This window comes from Anastrepha ludens, chromosome 6, assembly GCF_028408465.1.
Source record: "Anastrepha ludens isolate Willacy chromosome 6, idAnaLude1.1, whole genome shotgun sequence".
In the NCBI taxonomy this organism is placed as follows: domain Eukaryota; kingdom Metazoa; phylum Arthropoda; class Insecta; order Diptera; family Tephritidae; genus Anastrepha; species Anastrepha ludens.
In genome coordinates, this window is record NC_071502.1 from 125,429,105 (window position 1) to 125,444,730 (window position 15,626).

Here is a 15,626-nt window from a genome sequence, read left to right on the forward strand (position 1 = left end):
CTGATGATGAAAAGTACTTTCCGTCTGGTTCTAAGTCTTCAGAACGACACATTGTATCAAATTCAGATTTTCAGGATCTTTCTCGTGATTTACTTCTATCGGGAAGACAATCTGAAACGCTCGCTTCTCGATTTAAACAATGGAATTTAGTTGATGACGACTTCAGATGAATGATGATGATCGAATTTCTTACAGAAAAGTATTCAAAACTGATGAAGAGAATGACAAATGTACCGTACCATACTAAACTCCAAAGGGCCGTTTCCAATGCATTTTTAAGTTTGGAACCAGTTCCGTTGTGTACTGCACCGTACCGTACCGTACCATACCGTACAGTGCTGCACTGCACAATACTCCAATAAATATTATGTGTTTATAATGACACTTGTTATCATTTTCATGCTTCGAAACGCATACCAAATCTTGTACTAAAAAAAAAGAAAAAATCTTAAAACCCACACAACTCTATTAATTTTAATTCAATTACAGTCAAATATAGCTCATTCGACGCAAAATTAAATTTACTATAACAGCAGTGTACTAAAAAAAATCCTCAATATCGGATAATATCGGAAAAATTATGTCAAAGTTGGAAAAATAGAGAAAAAATAAAAAAATTTCAAATACTTCCGTCTACAGTCTCGTCAGTTGTCATTTCAGAAAAAATGTCAACACACTGTCAAAAAGGCTTGTTTTTGTTCTTTCGAACTAAAAAAACAAATTCGAAATCGGATGGAAATTGGCGAAGTTAGGAGTGATTGTTCACATCAACCTACTGAAAAACGGTTTTATGGCCATAAAATGAGATTTTGGGGGTGTATTGGAAATTTCTCCTATACCATGTTTCTTAGTTTTACTATACCTACAAGTTGTGCTAGGTCTCCATAAAAGTATATTTAATTTTTTTTTTTTTGTCACACCGTGTAATTATCAAATGGCCCTCTACTCATCGGGGTGGTAGGTCATTTCTTCGAAGCCTGGTCGTATGTTGCGTACTCAGAAGTTGACGTGCGAACGGGTTCGGGTGATCTTGCAATTTCAACTGATAGTTTTCACGAACTTTTTTGAATACTTCCTTCACCATCGGTACATCTAGGTCCCTATTGATGTTGTCGTTTTTTATATACCACGGCGCTCCAGTTATGGTTCTTAAAATTTTCGACTGTGCTCTCTGTATAAGATCGATACTGGAACTGCTGGCCGTTCCCCACAATTGGATTCCATAAGTCCAAATTGGTTTCAAAATTGCCTTGTACAAGAGGACTTTACAGTCAAGGCTCAATCTTGATTGCTCATTAATTAGCCAGTGAAGGTTTGAAGCTTTGATTCTCATATTAAGCCGCTTTGCCTCGATGTGGCGTCTCCATGTTAAACGCCTATCTAGGTGAACGCCAAGGTATGTGACGTGATCAAACTGTGGTATGCATACGTTGTTAAGGGTAACCGAGGGACAGTCTCCTCTTCTAAGCGAAAATGTGACATGTTTACTTTTTATTTCGTTCACTTTTATTCTCCATGCGTATATATAAAGCCAAAAAATTCTCGAACACGCTAATCGGTTCCAGCCGATCCTAGATCGGAGACGCGACTTCGCGTCGTGTTTGTCGGCGCGAAATCGCTTACCGCAGTGTTGCCGCTGTTTATCTATTTATTATGAAAGTTTCTGAAATTTGCTAATACTGGTGATGCTTTCCATTTCAATTCAACCGGGCTATTCGGGTCATGTTCTTCGATTTCGATGAAACTTAAATATGTTGCTCTCTGGTCAAAATAATGAGACACGTATTTTTTTGTCCGCCCGAAAAAAAATTTTTTCAAGAGTTATCGGCAATTTTGTTTTTCGGCTCAAACTCGATTTTTTTTAATTATATTACTTACACGAGCGACTTCATGTAGAAACAATTGCAAAAAAGTAGTTGAAAATTTTTTATTTAGCAAAAAAGAAAAAAAATTGAAATCTTTTCGAAATTCAATATTTCAAAAAGTGTATTTTTTCTTGTTTTATAACTTTTTCCAAATCAAGAGGACACCTCAAACTTCAATTAAGCTGAATGCCTAGTAGCTAAAATGAGTTGTTTTTGAGTAATGAATTTTTGAGTAAAAAACCTGTTTCGCACTTTTTGTTTTTTGCAAAATAAAAAATGTTCTACTACTTTTTTGCAATTGTTTCTACATGAAATCGCTCGTGTAAGGAATGACGATCATTTTGAACCCAAAATTATTAAAATCGGTTCATTTTTGACTAAGTTATGAGCATTTAAAAAAAATGTTCCTATTTTATTAAAAAAAAATCGATTTCGAGCCGAAAAACAAAATTGCCGATAAAGCTTGAAAAAAATTTTTTTCGGGCGAACAAAAAAATACGTGTCTCATTATTTTGACCAGACAGCAACATATTTGAGTTACATCGAAATCGAAGAACATGACCCGAATAGCCCGGTTGAATTGAAATGGAAAGCATCTGGTATGATTTTCAGACTTTTGGATTTTTTGCAACGTGAGCAGCGCGAGCTACCAGAATTGCCTTTGCGAGCTACCGGTAGCTCGCGATCGACGGGTTGGCGACCACTGCTTTAGAGGAAAGCCGAAGTTACAAACGCACTATTAAGAACACACATATTCTGAAAATTTGTGTGTACTTTTGTGCACTTAAATGTTTGGATACTAAATATAATAGCAAGCGAAAACAATTCTTATGGGCACATGATACAAATATTACAATTTATTTTATAGTTTCAGATCTGTTCAAAAGCTAATATCATTCTAGTAATGTAGATTCGCGTTATTAGCTTTAATTAACATCTACTCCCTTGAAGTACCCTGTGCCTTGTAACGCCATCTGCTGGCCGATCACATTAACTTCAAGCGCTGAATACCTAGCGTTGGCATAAGGGTACAATGCGATATTTGGTTAGTTGGCAGCATAAGTCAATTATTTAATTGTCATTTGCAGCAAGAATAAGTTAATTTAACTAAAGGTTGTCGGTTAATATTTGGTAAGTTAGTGAAACTATGTGATATTTTATGTGTACAGAAATTCCTTAAGTGCATAAAAGTCATTACTTTTCATGAATTTGTTGATTTATGTAGATAAGTGTGTACGTTTTGTATGTATGTTTTTGCTTTCTGTTAATAAAATAATTATTAACTAATATCGCAAAGGATTTTAAACAAGTTGGAAAACTACTCTGGGTGATGATTTTCAAAATTTAAGGCGTTGAGGAAAATTATTTCAACATTATTTAAGAGTGAGGTTATGTACGGCGCTTTCACTTGTATGATGGCTTCATTTTATGTTAATTTGCTTTATTCTAAATTGTGTTACAAAATATTTTAAAGTATCTTAATTGTAGAGAATGGCTGATTCAGATGACGAATACGATCGCAAACGTCGCGATAAGTTCCGTGGTGAACGAAGCTCTGGAGATAGTTACCGTTCAGAGCGACGCGATGATCGTCGGAGTGGCGGTGGTGCAGGGGGAAGTAGTCGCGATGACTGGACAGATCGGTAAATATATTCAGAAAAATGAAAAGTATTTTAAAGATCAATTCTTACACTAATACTGACGTTACAGAAATCCCTTTCGCGGTGGCGGTGGAAGTGGTGGGAGTGGAAGACCGAGGCCTGACTATCGGGATTATCGTGGTGGGGGGCGCGAGCGTTATGGCTCACCTGGACGTGAAATGCCGCCGGCAAAACGTATGCGTCCAGATTGGGGTGATGATTTGCGTGGCAATCCTCGTTATGGTATGCTAAAAATTGATTTGAAATGATTAGGTTATGTCAAATGATGTAAAATGTAACGGGAGCTTTATTACATTTATTAAGGTTACGATCCTTATCTAATGCATGCTTGGAACGAACATTACGCGGCTCATAGCTATCACAGCGGTTATGGTACCCATGGACATGTCCCGCATACAGCACGCGAACCACCAAGTACCAATGATATGCAGACACAACCGGCTATGCTTACGTTAAAACAATTCTTAGATACTCAGGACGATGGAATTTCAGACTCAGAAGTTTTGAGAAAGTACAGCGAGTACAAAATTGAATTTAAGCGGCAGCAGTTAAATGAATTTTTCGTTGCACACAAAGACGAGGAATGGTAAGACATGAAATAAGTGTAAGAGAAAATTAACAAACGTTAAACCAGATTGCTTACGGATAAGTAGCCATGCCATTGTTTGATGCTGCTATATACCCACTTCTACATAAAAAACTATGCAACTGGAAATTTAAAGTTTTTGTTAACTTTCTTTTACTTTAATACATTTGCTTTAATCACCTGTTGAAACTGATTGATATGAATTACAATTTAAAATTGTTGTAAAGTTTTGTATAATGAAGTTTTTCTCTACAGCCATTTGCGTATGGGGTGCTATACGTTACTTGAGATTTGCTGTTGAACTTATGTATGTGCAAATTTTGTGCAGCTGGTTGCAGCAGCAGCTCAATTTTAGCGAAAGGCTACACATGCACACGCTCGTAGCTACTACAAAATGTTCCCAACTACCACTACTACTACTATCACCTTCTCGTTCTCGCGTTGCTCGTATATATTCAGAAATATATATCGAGATTTTCGAATTTTTGTAAATTTTGCACTGGGCGAGCAATGCTCTAGTGTGTTAATTTGATCGCGTTTTAATTTTATCCGCTTTTAAATTCAAACGAATACACATACAAATAAGATATGAAAAAATTTTGTCCAGAGGTAAGATTTGGGTATTTAATTCATAGTTAAATTTAATTGATATGGAAGAAAGTTTATACTTTTCAACTACTTCTACTGCACCAAAGGAAAGCTCCAAAATTTTTACCTTAACGATTAATTAAATGTTTTTAAGGGAACTTGTATCTTCGAAAAATTTAACATCTACAGCTAACAATGGGAAACGAAAAGTATTCCAGTTTCATTAAAAACAACCTTTAATTTCATTATGATATCTAAAAGTTTAATTAAAGTGTGTGGAAATTTCGGTTTATTTGTTTGATTCATATCTTCTTTTATTTTCATTTGTTAGGTTTAAAAACAAATATCATCCCGTAGATAGTGTTAAGCGGAAGGAGGAACAACTCGGTTTCTTAAAGGTATTATGCTTATATATTATTAAATAAGGTTTGAAAAAACTTAACGGGTTATGTTTTACTATTTTAGAGACGAGTTGATGTTTTCAATGAAGTCTTGGAAAATGGCCAAGTAAAGACTGTATCAGTTGATACGTCACAAACGGATCCCTTGCTTCGTTTGCTTGATACAGTGGTTATTAAACTGGAAGGTGGGACGGATGATGATCTGAAAATACTCGATGAGAAACCTAGAGAGTATACCTTCCCAGAAAGAACTTTCGAGAAAAAGCCGGAGCATGACGACGATGTGATTATAACTTCGGTGGGCAAAAAACGAAACGAAGACGATGATGAACCGAAAGTTGTATCGCCACGCCCGATACGTCGCGCTCAAGTTTCAGATGATGAGGAGAACTGGGACGATGATGATGGTGACGACAGTAAGAATATTGCTAGCAAAAGTGGGGATAAGAGAGATATGTCTGATGACGAAGATAAAAGTGAAGACGACGAGAAGGCTAAGGATAAAAAGTCCTTAAAACGTAAACGAGCCAGTTCAGAATCATCTTCTTCGTCGTCTTCGGATTCTGATTCCAGTAGTTCCAGCTCCAGTGATGAAGATGATGATGATAAAGTAAAAGACAAATATGACTTGGATAGTGTAAAAGAAGAAAAGGAAGAAGAAGCAGATAAGGATGTTAAAGACAAAAATGACACGGATAAAGCTGTTGAGGAAGAATCGGAAGCGCCTCCGGTTGAGAGTAAATTAAAGGGCGAGGATGAAAAAGAACCTGAAGTTACTCAAAATGGTTCTGTTGAGGAGAAAAGGACAGAAGATAATGAGGGAAATAATAATGAGGAAGAACATGCGGAGAAAATTGATACTGATAAAGTTGTTGAAAAAAATCTAGATGATGAGAGTAAGAAAGATACAAGTTTAAACAGTGATGATGCTAAAGATCAGGAAGAGGTGGAAGATAAAGATGATTCAGTAGTTGATGAAGCTAAAAAAGAAATTGAAACTGAAGAAAAGGAAAACCCGGATGATGTTCAACCTGAGACTATCGACTTGGACAAAGTCAAGGATGGTCCACAACCTCGCGCGCTTCATCGAACATCTTCGATATTTTTGCGGAATCTTGCGCCTTCTATAACCAAGGCAGAAATTGAAACGTTATGCCAACGTTTTGATGGTTATTTGCGTGTGGCAATAGCTGATCCTTTGGTCGATCGGCGATGGTACCGTCGCGGTTGGGTAACATTCAAACGAGATGTCAACATCAAAGAGATATGTTGGAATTTAAACAATACACGACTGCGTGATTGCGAGATGGGTGCAATTGTGAATCGTGACTTAAGCCGACGAGTACGCCCAGTAAATGGAATGACTGCACATAAATCTATTGTACGAGCTGACATCAAATTATGTGCGAAGATTGCTTTGAACTTGGACGAAAAATTCAAATTATGGGTAAATATTTACAAATATTTATTTGGCTAATTAAAATAAAAATTATGTTCACTTTTATTAGGATAAGGGGTCCGATAGTGATATTAAGCAAAATGCAGAGAACTCCAAGGACAATGGTGATATCAGTGCGTCCTATGGTTTTAAGTCGAATAATCCAGTTTTACAAAATATTACGGATTACCTAATCGAGGAAGCATCAGCAGAGGAAGAAGAACTACTTGGTATATCTGGGGAAAATAAAGAGTCTGAAGGGGAGATAATTGAAAGAGATGCACAGCTTATTTCCGTGCTTGATAGCCTGATTTTATATCTTCGCATCGTTCACTCAGTCGATTTTTATAATCACTGCGAGTATCCCTATGAAGATGAAATGCCAAATCGTTGTGGCATAATACACGCCCGAGGACCGCCGCCATCGAAAGTGTCTCAAAATGATATACAGGATTATATAAAAAACTTTGAAAATAAGATGCAAACATTCTTAGCGAAGACGACAACTGTTGAAGAAGAAGAGCTTAAGAATTTGGGATGCAAAGATGCCGAGGTTGAAGTAGAGAAGTTCGTGCAGGCGAACACACAGGAATTAGCAAAGGACAAGTGGTTATGTCCGTTATCGGGCAAGAAATTCAAAGGTCCTGAATTTATACGAAAACACATATTCAATAAGCATACCGAAAAGGTAGATGAAGTACGCAAGGAGGTAGAGTTCTTCAATAACTATTTGCGGGACCCCAAACGCCCACAGCTTCCAGAACATGCTAGTTCCACTAAGCGTACAGTCCCAGAATCTGGTGGCTTAGGGTAAGTATAATAATATTGTTTTTTTTATTTGTATCTAATGACATTCATTTGGTTTTAGTAGCTATCGACCGCCAGTATATCCACCTGCATTTATGCCTCCATATGCTGCTTATGCACCGCCGATGATGATGCCTGGTCGAGGAGGACGCGGATTTGGCCCTGGCCGCAGGTAGTTTATAGTGAACGAATATAACTTGATATATATAATTGACATCATTCGTAATATTACAAATATTATTCATTGTAGTTTGTATCGGTTCTTGTATGTTTTGCTTGCCCACCTTTTATTTCTTTACCATCTGTATATTTTTCGAACGTATTGTGAAATTTGTTGTGTACAACCTTTTTACAGAGAACCAATGGAACAGCAACGTCGTATAATTGGTTATCATGACCTGGATGCGCCTGCTAATTTCGATATGTTCGAATAAATTGTCTTGATTCGTAGGAGTACTACTACAACAACTTACAACTGCTATAGTTACACGCCACATTTCAGAATAAAATTAAACACCTACACATACTATGTAGAGTCTGAAAGAGGCAAAAGGAAAACTACCAAACAAAAAACAAGAAATTAAGTTCAGCGAATTAATAACCATGTACAATTTATGACTTCAACATAAACAGTTAAAATGTCCTAGCGGTTGTGCTTAGTTTAAAGTTGTTTTCTGTATATAATCATTTTCGTGACGGAAACTTTTCAAAACACTTCAAGTTTTATGCAATACATTACTACCACTTGATGCTAATGTTAATTTTAACTTTTCTTAATTTGGTTTTTTAGTTTAATGAATTAAGTAATTTTAAATAATCCATAAAGAAAATTAAAAGAGTTTAAATAAAAATAAATTGTATTTATGCTTATATGCTTACAGACCCGCTAATAAGTATCGTCAATTAACACAGTACAGGGACTTGGATGCCCCTCAAGAACCAGTTGACATTTTTAACTAATGCTGAATGAAAATCTTTACCCACTGTACTACAATTAATTTAAGAGCTTACTCTTATTCAACAGGAAATGTAAACAAATAATTAAATTAATTAAAAAAATTCAAAATATTCATATTTATAATAATTTTCCGTTGCAATATAAGGCGGAATTAGAAATTCTATTATTCTATGTATAGTTAACTTTCACAAATTAATAATCTTCAGAAAAAGCTGAAAATATTTAATGCAATTGAAATCAAATGCAATAAAACAGTAACTTTGGGACGAGAGACTCGTGAAAAAGCATAACTATTCAAAAATATACAAATAGAATAAACAAATGTATATTTATTCATTGGAAGGCAAATAAGGATGGCACTTAGGTGCTACTTAATAAACTGCTAAGTTAGCTATTATTCTTGATTAACGTATCCAATTCGTTAAGCGACTTTAGTACAGCATCGCTCAGCTTGCTGCCTGCCACATTATCCAACTCCTTTTCCAAGACCTTGGCCGCTTTAAGCAGCTTCTTGCGAGCTAAATTAAAGGCATCAAATGCCTTCGCTGTGTTATCTTCGTTCTTGTTGCTACTTGCTAGTACAGGTTTACCGCGCTCAACCAGAACCGTTTGCATTTCGTACAGTATAATACCAACATAAATTGACAAGCGTATGGTGTATGGATCCAGTTTTTGACAGATACCGTAAAGTTCCTCACATAATTGTAATTTCTTGGTTAAAAGTCCCTCACCCACATTTTTCAGTAAATTACCAGATTCCGTGCCGTATAATTGTATAAGGGTGTGCTTCAAATTGAACAAATGATAGTGGTGAGGATGCAGAAATTTCGATAGTTTTTCGATAAGTGCTTCCAATTGTTTAACTGTAGGTTTGCGAGCCAAGAGATTTTCAACTTCATCGGCCATTTGCGTCAGAAGATAACGAACCTATACATATAAATATGTATGAAAAAATCCAGAACTGTCGTAACGAACGTGTTATTACTCACCTCCTCCCCACTGATCGTGATCGGGCACTTGTTGCATGCCCAGTCGCTTTTAATATCGAGGGGATCCTTTGGCAATTGGATACCTTCACATGATTCTCCTTCATCGCCCATACATAGCATTGAACTGAAATGAGTACCATATTCTGTGGGATCGCGGCAGCGTTCACATTTGCAGAGAAAATGCTTCGTCATGGTCAAGTGCTCCTGGCGCATCTGTGTGCCCCATAACATGTTTGAGTACATGATGATTAGGTGTTCATCTCTCTCAATATCTCTACCGGCTATAACAGAGATTTTGAAGCCGTTACGCTGGTCGAATTGAAAGTAGCAATTTGGTTGGCAGGCGTGCTCCATCATACAGGCCGTGTAGAAAACGCCGCTCAACTCAATGCCAGATGGCAAATTAATGCACATATAATTCGTCTCAATGATGCCACAAATGCGATGCAGAACCGGTGTGTCATACTCGTGCAGATATTTTTGCTTTTGCTTTTGCTCAACGCTTTTTAGGCGGTGCAGGAAGTTCCGTTCTAGATAAGAGACAATCCTCTTTTCGGCATCACTACGTATACAAAAATTGTATGGAGAATATTCGTATCGTGATATAAACCTAAAAATATAAATAATTGCTTACTCGTGTAACTCAGAACCAACACGCTCCTCCTCATGACTTTGCATATCCATTAGTTCAGCCCATTTTTTTGGATTTTGACGTTGCAATAACAGACACTTAAGCACAACTAAAGCATCCGAGCGATAGTAGTCTATAAGTGAGCGAGGATCTGAAGACGCTGGACCGGGCCCTAGCATAAGTATCGTACATTCCAGGCCATGAAGATTCGGATTATCCAAACCTCCACAGTTTGCGGAGCATGTTGGCCAATGGCATCTGAAATATGTGGATAGATCACCACTTTTGGTCATAATTTGTGGTTATCGTTGGATATATACATACATACGTAAATATACTTACAGCCGGAGCTCTGATAACAAGAGCTTTAGGGTCTTATTTACTTAATTTATTTGGTTACTTATAATAGTTCGAATTAACGGGGCATGCAGTATTTGTGTAATAACTTACTTGGGACATTGATGGATGCCCATGCGGCAAGGTGTGAAGCATCCTACACACGGCATAACTGGCACTTGTTCCTCGCGCTCATTTAGATACCATTTTGGACCGACAATAATTGGCATTTCAACGAAAATCGCACTGCCTGCTTTAATTGGGCGCGTGGCTCTCAAGTAACGTCCTAAAACCTTATCTTTGGCTATACGAAATGGTCGACATTCGGTTTTGTGCTGCTTCCAGTGCTGCCTTTGGTGCTCGGGGCCACAGTATTTCACCAGCTTGCATGCTGAACAGTAAAGCTTTGCTGGTGTTTGACATACGGTACAGGTGGTGGGTGATGCCGATTCTGGCGGTGAGGTGGACATGTTCGTGTATATTAATTTTTTCTTAATTGATAATCCAAATTTTTACGAAAAATTATTTTGTTTTATTCAATTTCACACTGTACGCTGCTTGTATAATTTTCGATTAACTCATTAAATTGGTATATCTACTTAGAGTATACATACGTATGTATGTATTTGTATGTTGGTGTTTTATTTTTAGATCAAGAATACTATTTCCGCACTCTGACACTTTCCATGCAATTCTGTGATCTGTTAGCCCAAACACTAAGAATTTTCATTGAAAATATTTTTTATAATTAATACATGCTTGCAACAAAAAATTTGGATGTTGTTGCTACTTGATGGCTAGTCTGTTAATAGCATATGTGTGTACTCGGCTGCTGATCCTCCTCGACTGACGACGAGCGTTAAACTTTAAAGTTTTCGGAGACAGTGATGAGATCTTTAGTTGATATTTGAGTGCATACAGAATGGAAGGCTCTATAGGTGAGGCAAGAGACATGTACGTATTATACCTATACTCTTAAAATATCACAGCTCTTTTATTATGATATTCGACAAGAGGCTATTGGGCAGCAGTAGTAAATAAGGAAATTATACACTGGAAATAGTACTATAAGGGATTACAATTGCATGAGAATACTTACAAACTGATGTAATTTGTTTTTTAATAACGAAAAAAAAAAACATTTATTGGTATGTATATTTGTCAATACTTTAATTTATAATTTAATTTCCTAACAAAAGTTGTAAACCAATTTTCCTAATCACTTCTAAGTTCAATTTTATCTTGCTCCAAAAGATGTGGATGTTCCTTCAGAACTTGCCACTGTTGTCGCATGTTTTTCATAACTCCTCTTACGGTCCAACCATGACGCAGCAGAGCGTTCTCAACGCTGAAGTGCCCGTGTCGTATGCAGCGTATAGACGTGCAATGCGCTACCGTTCGCAACTCAATACCCATTTCGTTTACCAAGGATGCTAAGTAATCTTCACATTCGTTAATCGCATGCACCTCCAATGTAAAATCAGGACGTTGAAAGTCAATCAGTTTGATGCCATAAATTACGGGCTGTGAAGTATCAGCTGGTCGTACTAGACCTTTGCAGGCGATTTCGTAGGCCGCTTGGGATTGCAGGTCGACACCACAGAGTTCGAACATTTTACGTTGATGTGAAGCTTGCATGGAAGCGGCCAATGCGCTCACACGTTCTGGATGTACATGCTGGCAACAAGCCCGTACGGTTATGCGTGCATCAGAAAAATGTGTTTCTGTAGCGATGCCTAAGCGGCCAGATACATGATAGGCACGCAGCGGACGATTCCGTTGTATATTTTGCGACTGTCGTATGCCCTTATTAATACCAAATACTGAAAATTGGACATTTTGTTAAAAAAAAAATTTCATTAAATAACACGAAAGCTTACGCAATACACCACTAGTGTGAATTCCTAAACCGGCTACAAGTGCACAACGTATGTCGGATATTTGATATCTCGGCCCTGTGGCCAAGACATGATCAGGTAAATCAATCGATTCTATTTTTCGCAATAATGGATTTGCAGCACCTCCGGGTTCCAAAAGCGGCGTTTCCAATTTACGAGGTTCGCGAACTTGCATACTATTTAAATCTAAGTAAAACATGAAAGCAGACCCCTGAAATATATGCCTTAAATAATAAAAGAGAATTTCCTATTTGAATTACCTTTGGTTATGTTATGAAGTACCGCATTTTTTACATGCTTAACTTTCATCCCACCTGGTTTATATATGTTCAAGATCCCATTTAGGTGTCTAAAAACTGTTGGTGCGTCGTAAACTTTGGTCAACGACATTTTTATTTAAAAATTCACATTTAATAATTTAGATTTAGGTAACTTTATCAGCTGATCGTGCTGGTGGTGAAACGGTGTTGGACTCTTTGGTACTTTTGTACTTTAGTACTTAAATTATAAAGCCTCAAATAAATTCTTAATACTGAAAATTCATAACATTTTTTTTTGTATTCTTTTGTTTTTGACTCTTCGAATTTGCCCTTCTGGACGTTATTTTTTAGAAGTGTGTAAATGACATTCCTACAACGTTGTATAATTTTAAGAAAATTCATTTACAACACAATTCATACCAGTTTTTTTGATTTGCAAAGCATTTTAAATGTATTCCAATTTTTGTGAACGACGTCAAACAGCAACAACTTAAAACTCAACAGTTCAAACAAAACAATTTAATTTACTATTGAGTAGCATCAAATCAAGGCTAACGGTGCTCACACTCACCAACATATGGTAAACGTACGCGCGTAACAGCTGACACGATGGAACTAATGAGAGCCCCATGTAAATGAATTCTCACCACCGCTCCGTTCCGTAGTTTCATCGTGTCAGCTGATAAGGGTGTACGTTGGTGAGTGTGAGCACCATAAGAGGGGATATGTCGGTATTAAGAAAATAATCAGTATAATCTGCACTCTTTGAAAAAGAACGATGTAAAGGGGAAATAGAGGGTATCCCATCTTAAAATTGAAAACTGCGCCCTCGAAGGCTAATAGTTTTTAAGTAATTTATTGATAATGTTGTGTAATTTAACGGAAAGTCACTTGATGGATGTTTGTGAATCTGCAGTATTTTTCTTTAGTTCAAAAATGATAGAGTACTTAAATTGCCTTGGTTTTAGTTAGAACTCAGAAACATTACTGAAAAAAACATGGTTTAATTTCGCAAATTTTTAAACTGAGTTTAGTTTTGTTACAAGATACTATAAATTAAAAAAAAATAATAATATTATATTAATAAGTTTTCAACAGATTTGTTTCAAAAAAAAATTCAATACTAACTTTTTGATGAATTCACAAACTTACAAATCTATTAGCAGGTTTCGTCATGCGACCATGTTTATTTCCTTTGACGGTTCTAACGAGAGCTGTCAAATATAAATTTGTTTTTCTGTTTATGCACGTGCTGTTAGTTCGGTTTGTTTGGATTGTAATTTTCAGGTTTAAGTTTAGAAAAAAACAATTCAATAATTACTTCCTGGATTCGGTTAAGGTAATTTGTTGAGAAATGAAGTGGACCACAGCGAATTTTAAAAATCCTAACTATACGGAAAACCATGAACTCTACGTTGGCACAAGTACCGGCTCTTTCAAAAGTAAGCATTGTCTATAGACTCCACCTTGAATTCAAGAAATTCGTCCTGAAATTTAACTTACGAATTTATATTCATGGTATTTACTTTTGCTTCAAATTTTCATATATTTTATTTGCAGGGTTTGTGCCTGCTTTTGAGGAGAATCCTTTCGCACAGCGAAATCTTTGTGATATAAGCCAGCTTGAAAAACATGATCGTGTTACAGCGTTAGCTTTTGGGAGTGATACATCTGAAATTTTAATTGGCCGCGCTAAACAGAATGCTCAGCTTCATTCGCTGTGTACCGACAAACTAGAGCGCACTTTCGATCTTAAATTTACACCAATCATGGGTTTTGCACGTTTTGACGAATATTTAGCAGCTGGCTTCTCCAATGGTAAAGTGCAGCGAATTTCCCTCGAGAATAGTTCAGAATCAGAGCTTTTGGTTAGTAGCGGAGATGATATGTCACATCTACGTCAATGCCCGATAAATCGAAATCTTGTGGCTACTGGTGGTAAAGGACGTCAAAACAATTTAAAGATTTTCGACATGGCTGTTGATGGTAAACAATTATTCAGTTCGAAAAATTTGCCCAATGATTTCCTTCAGCTCGAAGTACCAGTTTGGGATAGTGACGTGTGCTTTATAGATTCCCCATATACACTTGCTACTTGTTCGCGTTATGGTTACGTGCGAGTGTATGATACTCGTAAACAACGCCGTCCTGTGCAGCGTTTCGCCACTGAGGATCAGTTGAGCTTTGCCACACTAGCGGCGCATGGAAATTTCATATATACAGGCACAACAATGGGAGCCATGAAGGTAAATAATAATAAGAGAAAAATCAATAATAAATATTATATCATTTACCTGAAACCCATCATTACAGGCATTTGATATAAGATTCATGAAGAGCTTTCTACATACTTATAAAGGCTTTACTGGTGCTATCAGTGATGTCTCATTAGACAGTACTGGCAAATATTTGGCTTCTGCGTCCTTGGATCGTTACGTTCGTGTACATCACGTGGACTCCACTGTTCTTCTCTATCAATGCTATGTAAGGTCAAAAGCTACTCGTGTATTAATACGTGAATCGACTGATAATCCAAACTCTGGTGCAACTGAAGCGACGGAAGAAGACGTAAATGAGAGTAAAAGCTCAAAAATGTTTTCTAAAAAAGCAAGACGTCCTGAGCCAGAGGATAAAGAGTATGAGGACATGTTTGAAAATATGCAAACAGTGTGGTGAGTAAATTTCTTTTTATTATATGGAGATTCAGAACAATAACTCGATTAAAATCTTTTACTAGTGATAATGAAAATGATGATCATAGTGAAGGGGAAACTGAATCGGCCGAAGAAACAAAAAGAAACGAGAAAATCGGCTCCAAGCGAAAGGTTGATAATCAAGTTGGTAAAAATAAAAAGAAGAAAAAATGAAGAGCATGTTTTTTGTACATAGGCTTAATATGTATGTATGTATGTTTAATATATGATTGGTTGAAAATAAGAAATAAAATCTATACGCCTTTTCAAAAGAATATCAGCGGTAAACCAAAATTTTACAAAACATATTGAATACAGCCTTAACCTTAAAATCCAATTTTTTTCCTTACAAAACTCAATTCATATTTTTATTTAAGTTTTAATTTCATTAAATTTGTAATGACATCCATTAAAATGTGCATATATGAAGATTAAATTAAAAGAAACAGACGACATTTCAAAACAGTACCTAAATAAAGTTTCTCCCTTTCCTTCTATTCCACATAAAGTCACAT

The 15,626-nt window shown here is 36.5% G+C and overlaps 4 protein-coding genes across 8 annotated transcripts; 2 read left to right on the forward strand and 2 right to left on the reverse strand.

Moving 5' to 3' along the window:
• The first annotated feature begins 2,881 nt into the window (after positions 1-2,881).
• Positions 2,882-8,625, forward strand: LOC128868832 (serrate RNA effector molecule homolog). 5 transcript variants are annotated; one of them, XM_054111368.1, is made up of 9 exons: positions 2,887-2,996; positions 3,354-3,508; positions 3,576-3,748; positions 3,830-4,112; positions 5,032-5,098; positions 5,166-6,548; positions 6,610-7,349; positions 7,408-7,518; positions 8,228-8,625. In XM_054111368.1, the coding sequence occupies exons 2-9, from the start codon at positions 3,357-3,359 to the stop codon at positions 8,304-8,306; spliced, it is 2,988 nt and encodes a 995-aa protein (XP_053967343.1). In that variant the 5' UTR covers positions 2,887-2,996; positions 3,354-3,356; the 3' UTR covers positions 8,307-8,625. The 5 variants fall into 5 exon arrangements, 4 of the variants coding, with proteins under 4 accessions (XP_053967343.1, XP_053967342.1, XP_053967346.1 ...); XM_054111367.1 differs by having other exon boundaries at positions 7,702-8,322; XM_054111371.1 differs by having other exon boundaries at positions 7,411-7,518; positions 7,702-8,322.
• On the reverse strand, positions 8,581-11,361 carry LOC128868833 (SET domain-containing protein SmydA-8). The gene is made up of 4 exons (XM_054111372.1): positions 10,375-11,361; positions 9,928-10,182; positions 9,294-9,855; positions 8,581-9,231 (listed from the first exon to the last, which is right to left on the reverse strand). Exons 1-4 carry the CDS (start codon positions 10,728-10,730, stop codon positions 8,692-8,694), a joined length of 1,713 nt encoding a protein of 570 aa, XP_053967347.1. The 5' UTR covers positions 10,731-11,361; the 3' UTR covers positions 8,581-8,691.
• A 35-nt stretch (positions 11,362-11,396) lies between these two features.
• On the reverse strand, positions 11,397-12,643 carry LOC128868834 (pseudouridylate synthase TRUB2, mitochondrial). Its single transcript, XM_054111373.1, has 3 exons — positions 12,419-12,643; positions 12,141-12,344; positions 11,397-12,083 (listed from the first exon to the last, which is right to left on the reverse strand). Exons 1-3 carry the CDS (start codon positions 12,546-12,548, stop codon positions 11,476-11,478), a joined length of 942 nt encoding a protein of 313 aa, XP_053967348.1. The 5' UTR covers positions 12,549-12,643; the 3' UTR covers positions 11,397-11,475.
• A 994-nt stretch (positions 12,644-13,637) lies between these two features.
• LOC128865919 (WD repeat-containing protein 74) lies at positions 13,638-15,564 on the forward strand. The gene is made up of 4 exons (XM_054106329.1): positions 13,638-13,860; positions 13,979-14,664; positions 14,732-15,090; positions 15,156-15,564. The coding sequence occupies exons 1-4, from the start codon at positions 13,773-13,775 to the stop codon at positions 15,283-15,285; spliced, it is 1,263 nt and encodes a 420-aa protein (XP_053962304.1). The 5' UTR covers positions 13,638-13,772; the 3' UTR covers positions 15,286-15,564.
• Positions 15,565-15,626: the final 62 nt, after the last annotated feature.

What these genes read in the sequence shown, in the direction of transcription:
- LOC128868832 (XM_054111368.1), top strand. Translation starts at nt 3,357, where the DNA reads ATGGCTGATTCAGATGACGAATACGATCGCAAACGTCGCGATAAGTTC. An exon ending in CGCGATGACTGGACAGATCG is followed by an intron (nt 3,509 to 3,575) that starts GTAAATATATTC and finishes CTGACGTTACAG; the next exon opens with AAATCCCTTTCGCGGTGGCG. An exon ending in GCACACAAAGACGAGGAATG is followed by an intron (nt 4,113 to 5,031) that starts GTAAGACATGAA and finishes TTCATTTGTTAG; the next exon opens with GTTTAAAAACAAATATCATC.
- LOC128868833 (XM_054111372.1), bottom strand. Translation starts at nt 10,730, where the DNA reads ATGTCCACCTCACCGCCAGAATCGGCATCACCCACCACCTGTACCGTA. An exon ending in GGCATCCATCAATGTCCCAA is followed by an intron (nt 10,183 to 10,374) that starts GTAAGTTATTAC and finishes CACATATTTCAG; the next exon opens with ATGCCATTGGCCAACATGCT. An exon ending in TCACGATCAGTGGGGAGGAG is followed by an intron (nt 9,232 to 9,293) that starts GTGAGTAATAAC and finishes TTATATGTATAG; the next exon opens with GTTCGTTATCTTCTGACGCA.
- LOC128865919 (XM_054106329.1), top strand. Translation starts at nt 13,773, where the DNA reads ATGAAGTGGACCACAGCGAATTTTAAAAATCCTAACTATACGGAAAAC. An exon ending in AAGTACCGGCTCTTTCAAAA is followed by an intron (nt 13,861 to 13,978) that starts GTAAGCATTGTC and finishes TTTTATTTGCAG; the next exon opens with GGTTTGTGCCTGCTTTTGAG. An exon ending in CAACAATGGGAGCCATGAAG is followed by an intron (nt 14,665 to 14,731) that starts GTAAATAATAAT and finishes CCATCATTACAG; the next exon opens with GCATTTGATATAAGATTCAT.
- LOC128868834 (XM_054111373.1), bottom strand. Translation starts at nt 12,548, where the DNA reads ATGTCGTTGACCAAAGTTTACGACGCACCAACAGTTTTTAGACACCTA. An exon ending in ACTTCATAACATAACCAAAG is followed by an intron (nt 12,345 to 12,418) that starts GTAATTCAAATA and finishes TGTTTTACTTAG; the next exon opens with ATTTAAATAGTATGCAAGTT. An exon ending in TCACACTAGTGGTGTATTGC is followed by an intron (nt 12,084 to 12,140) that starts GTAAGCTTTCGT and finishes TCCAATTTTCAG; the next exon opens with TATTTGGTATTAATAAGGGC.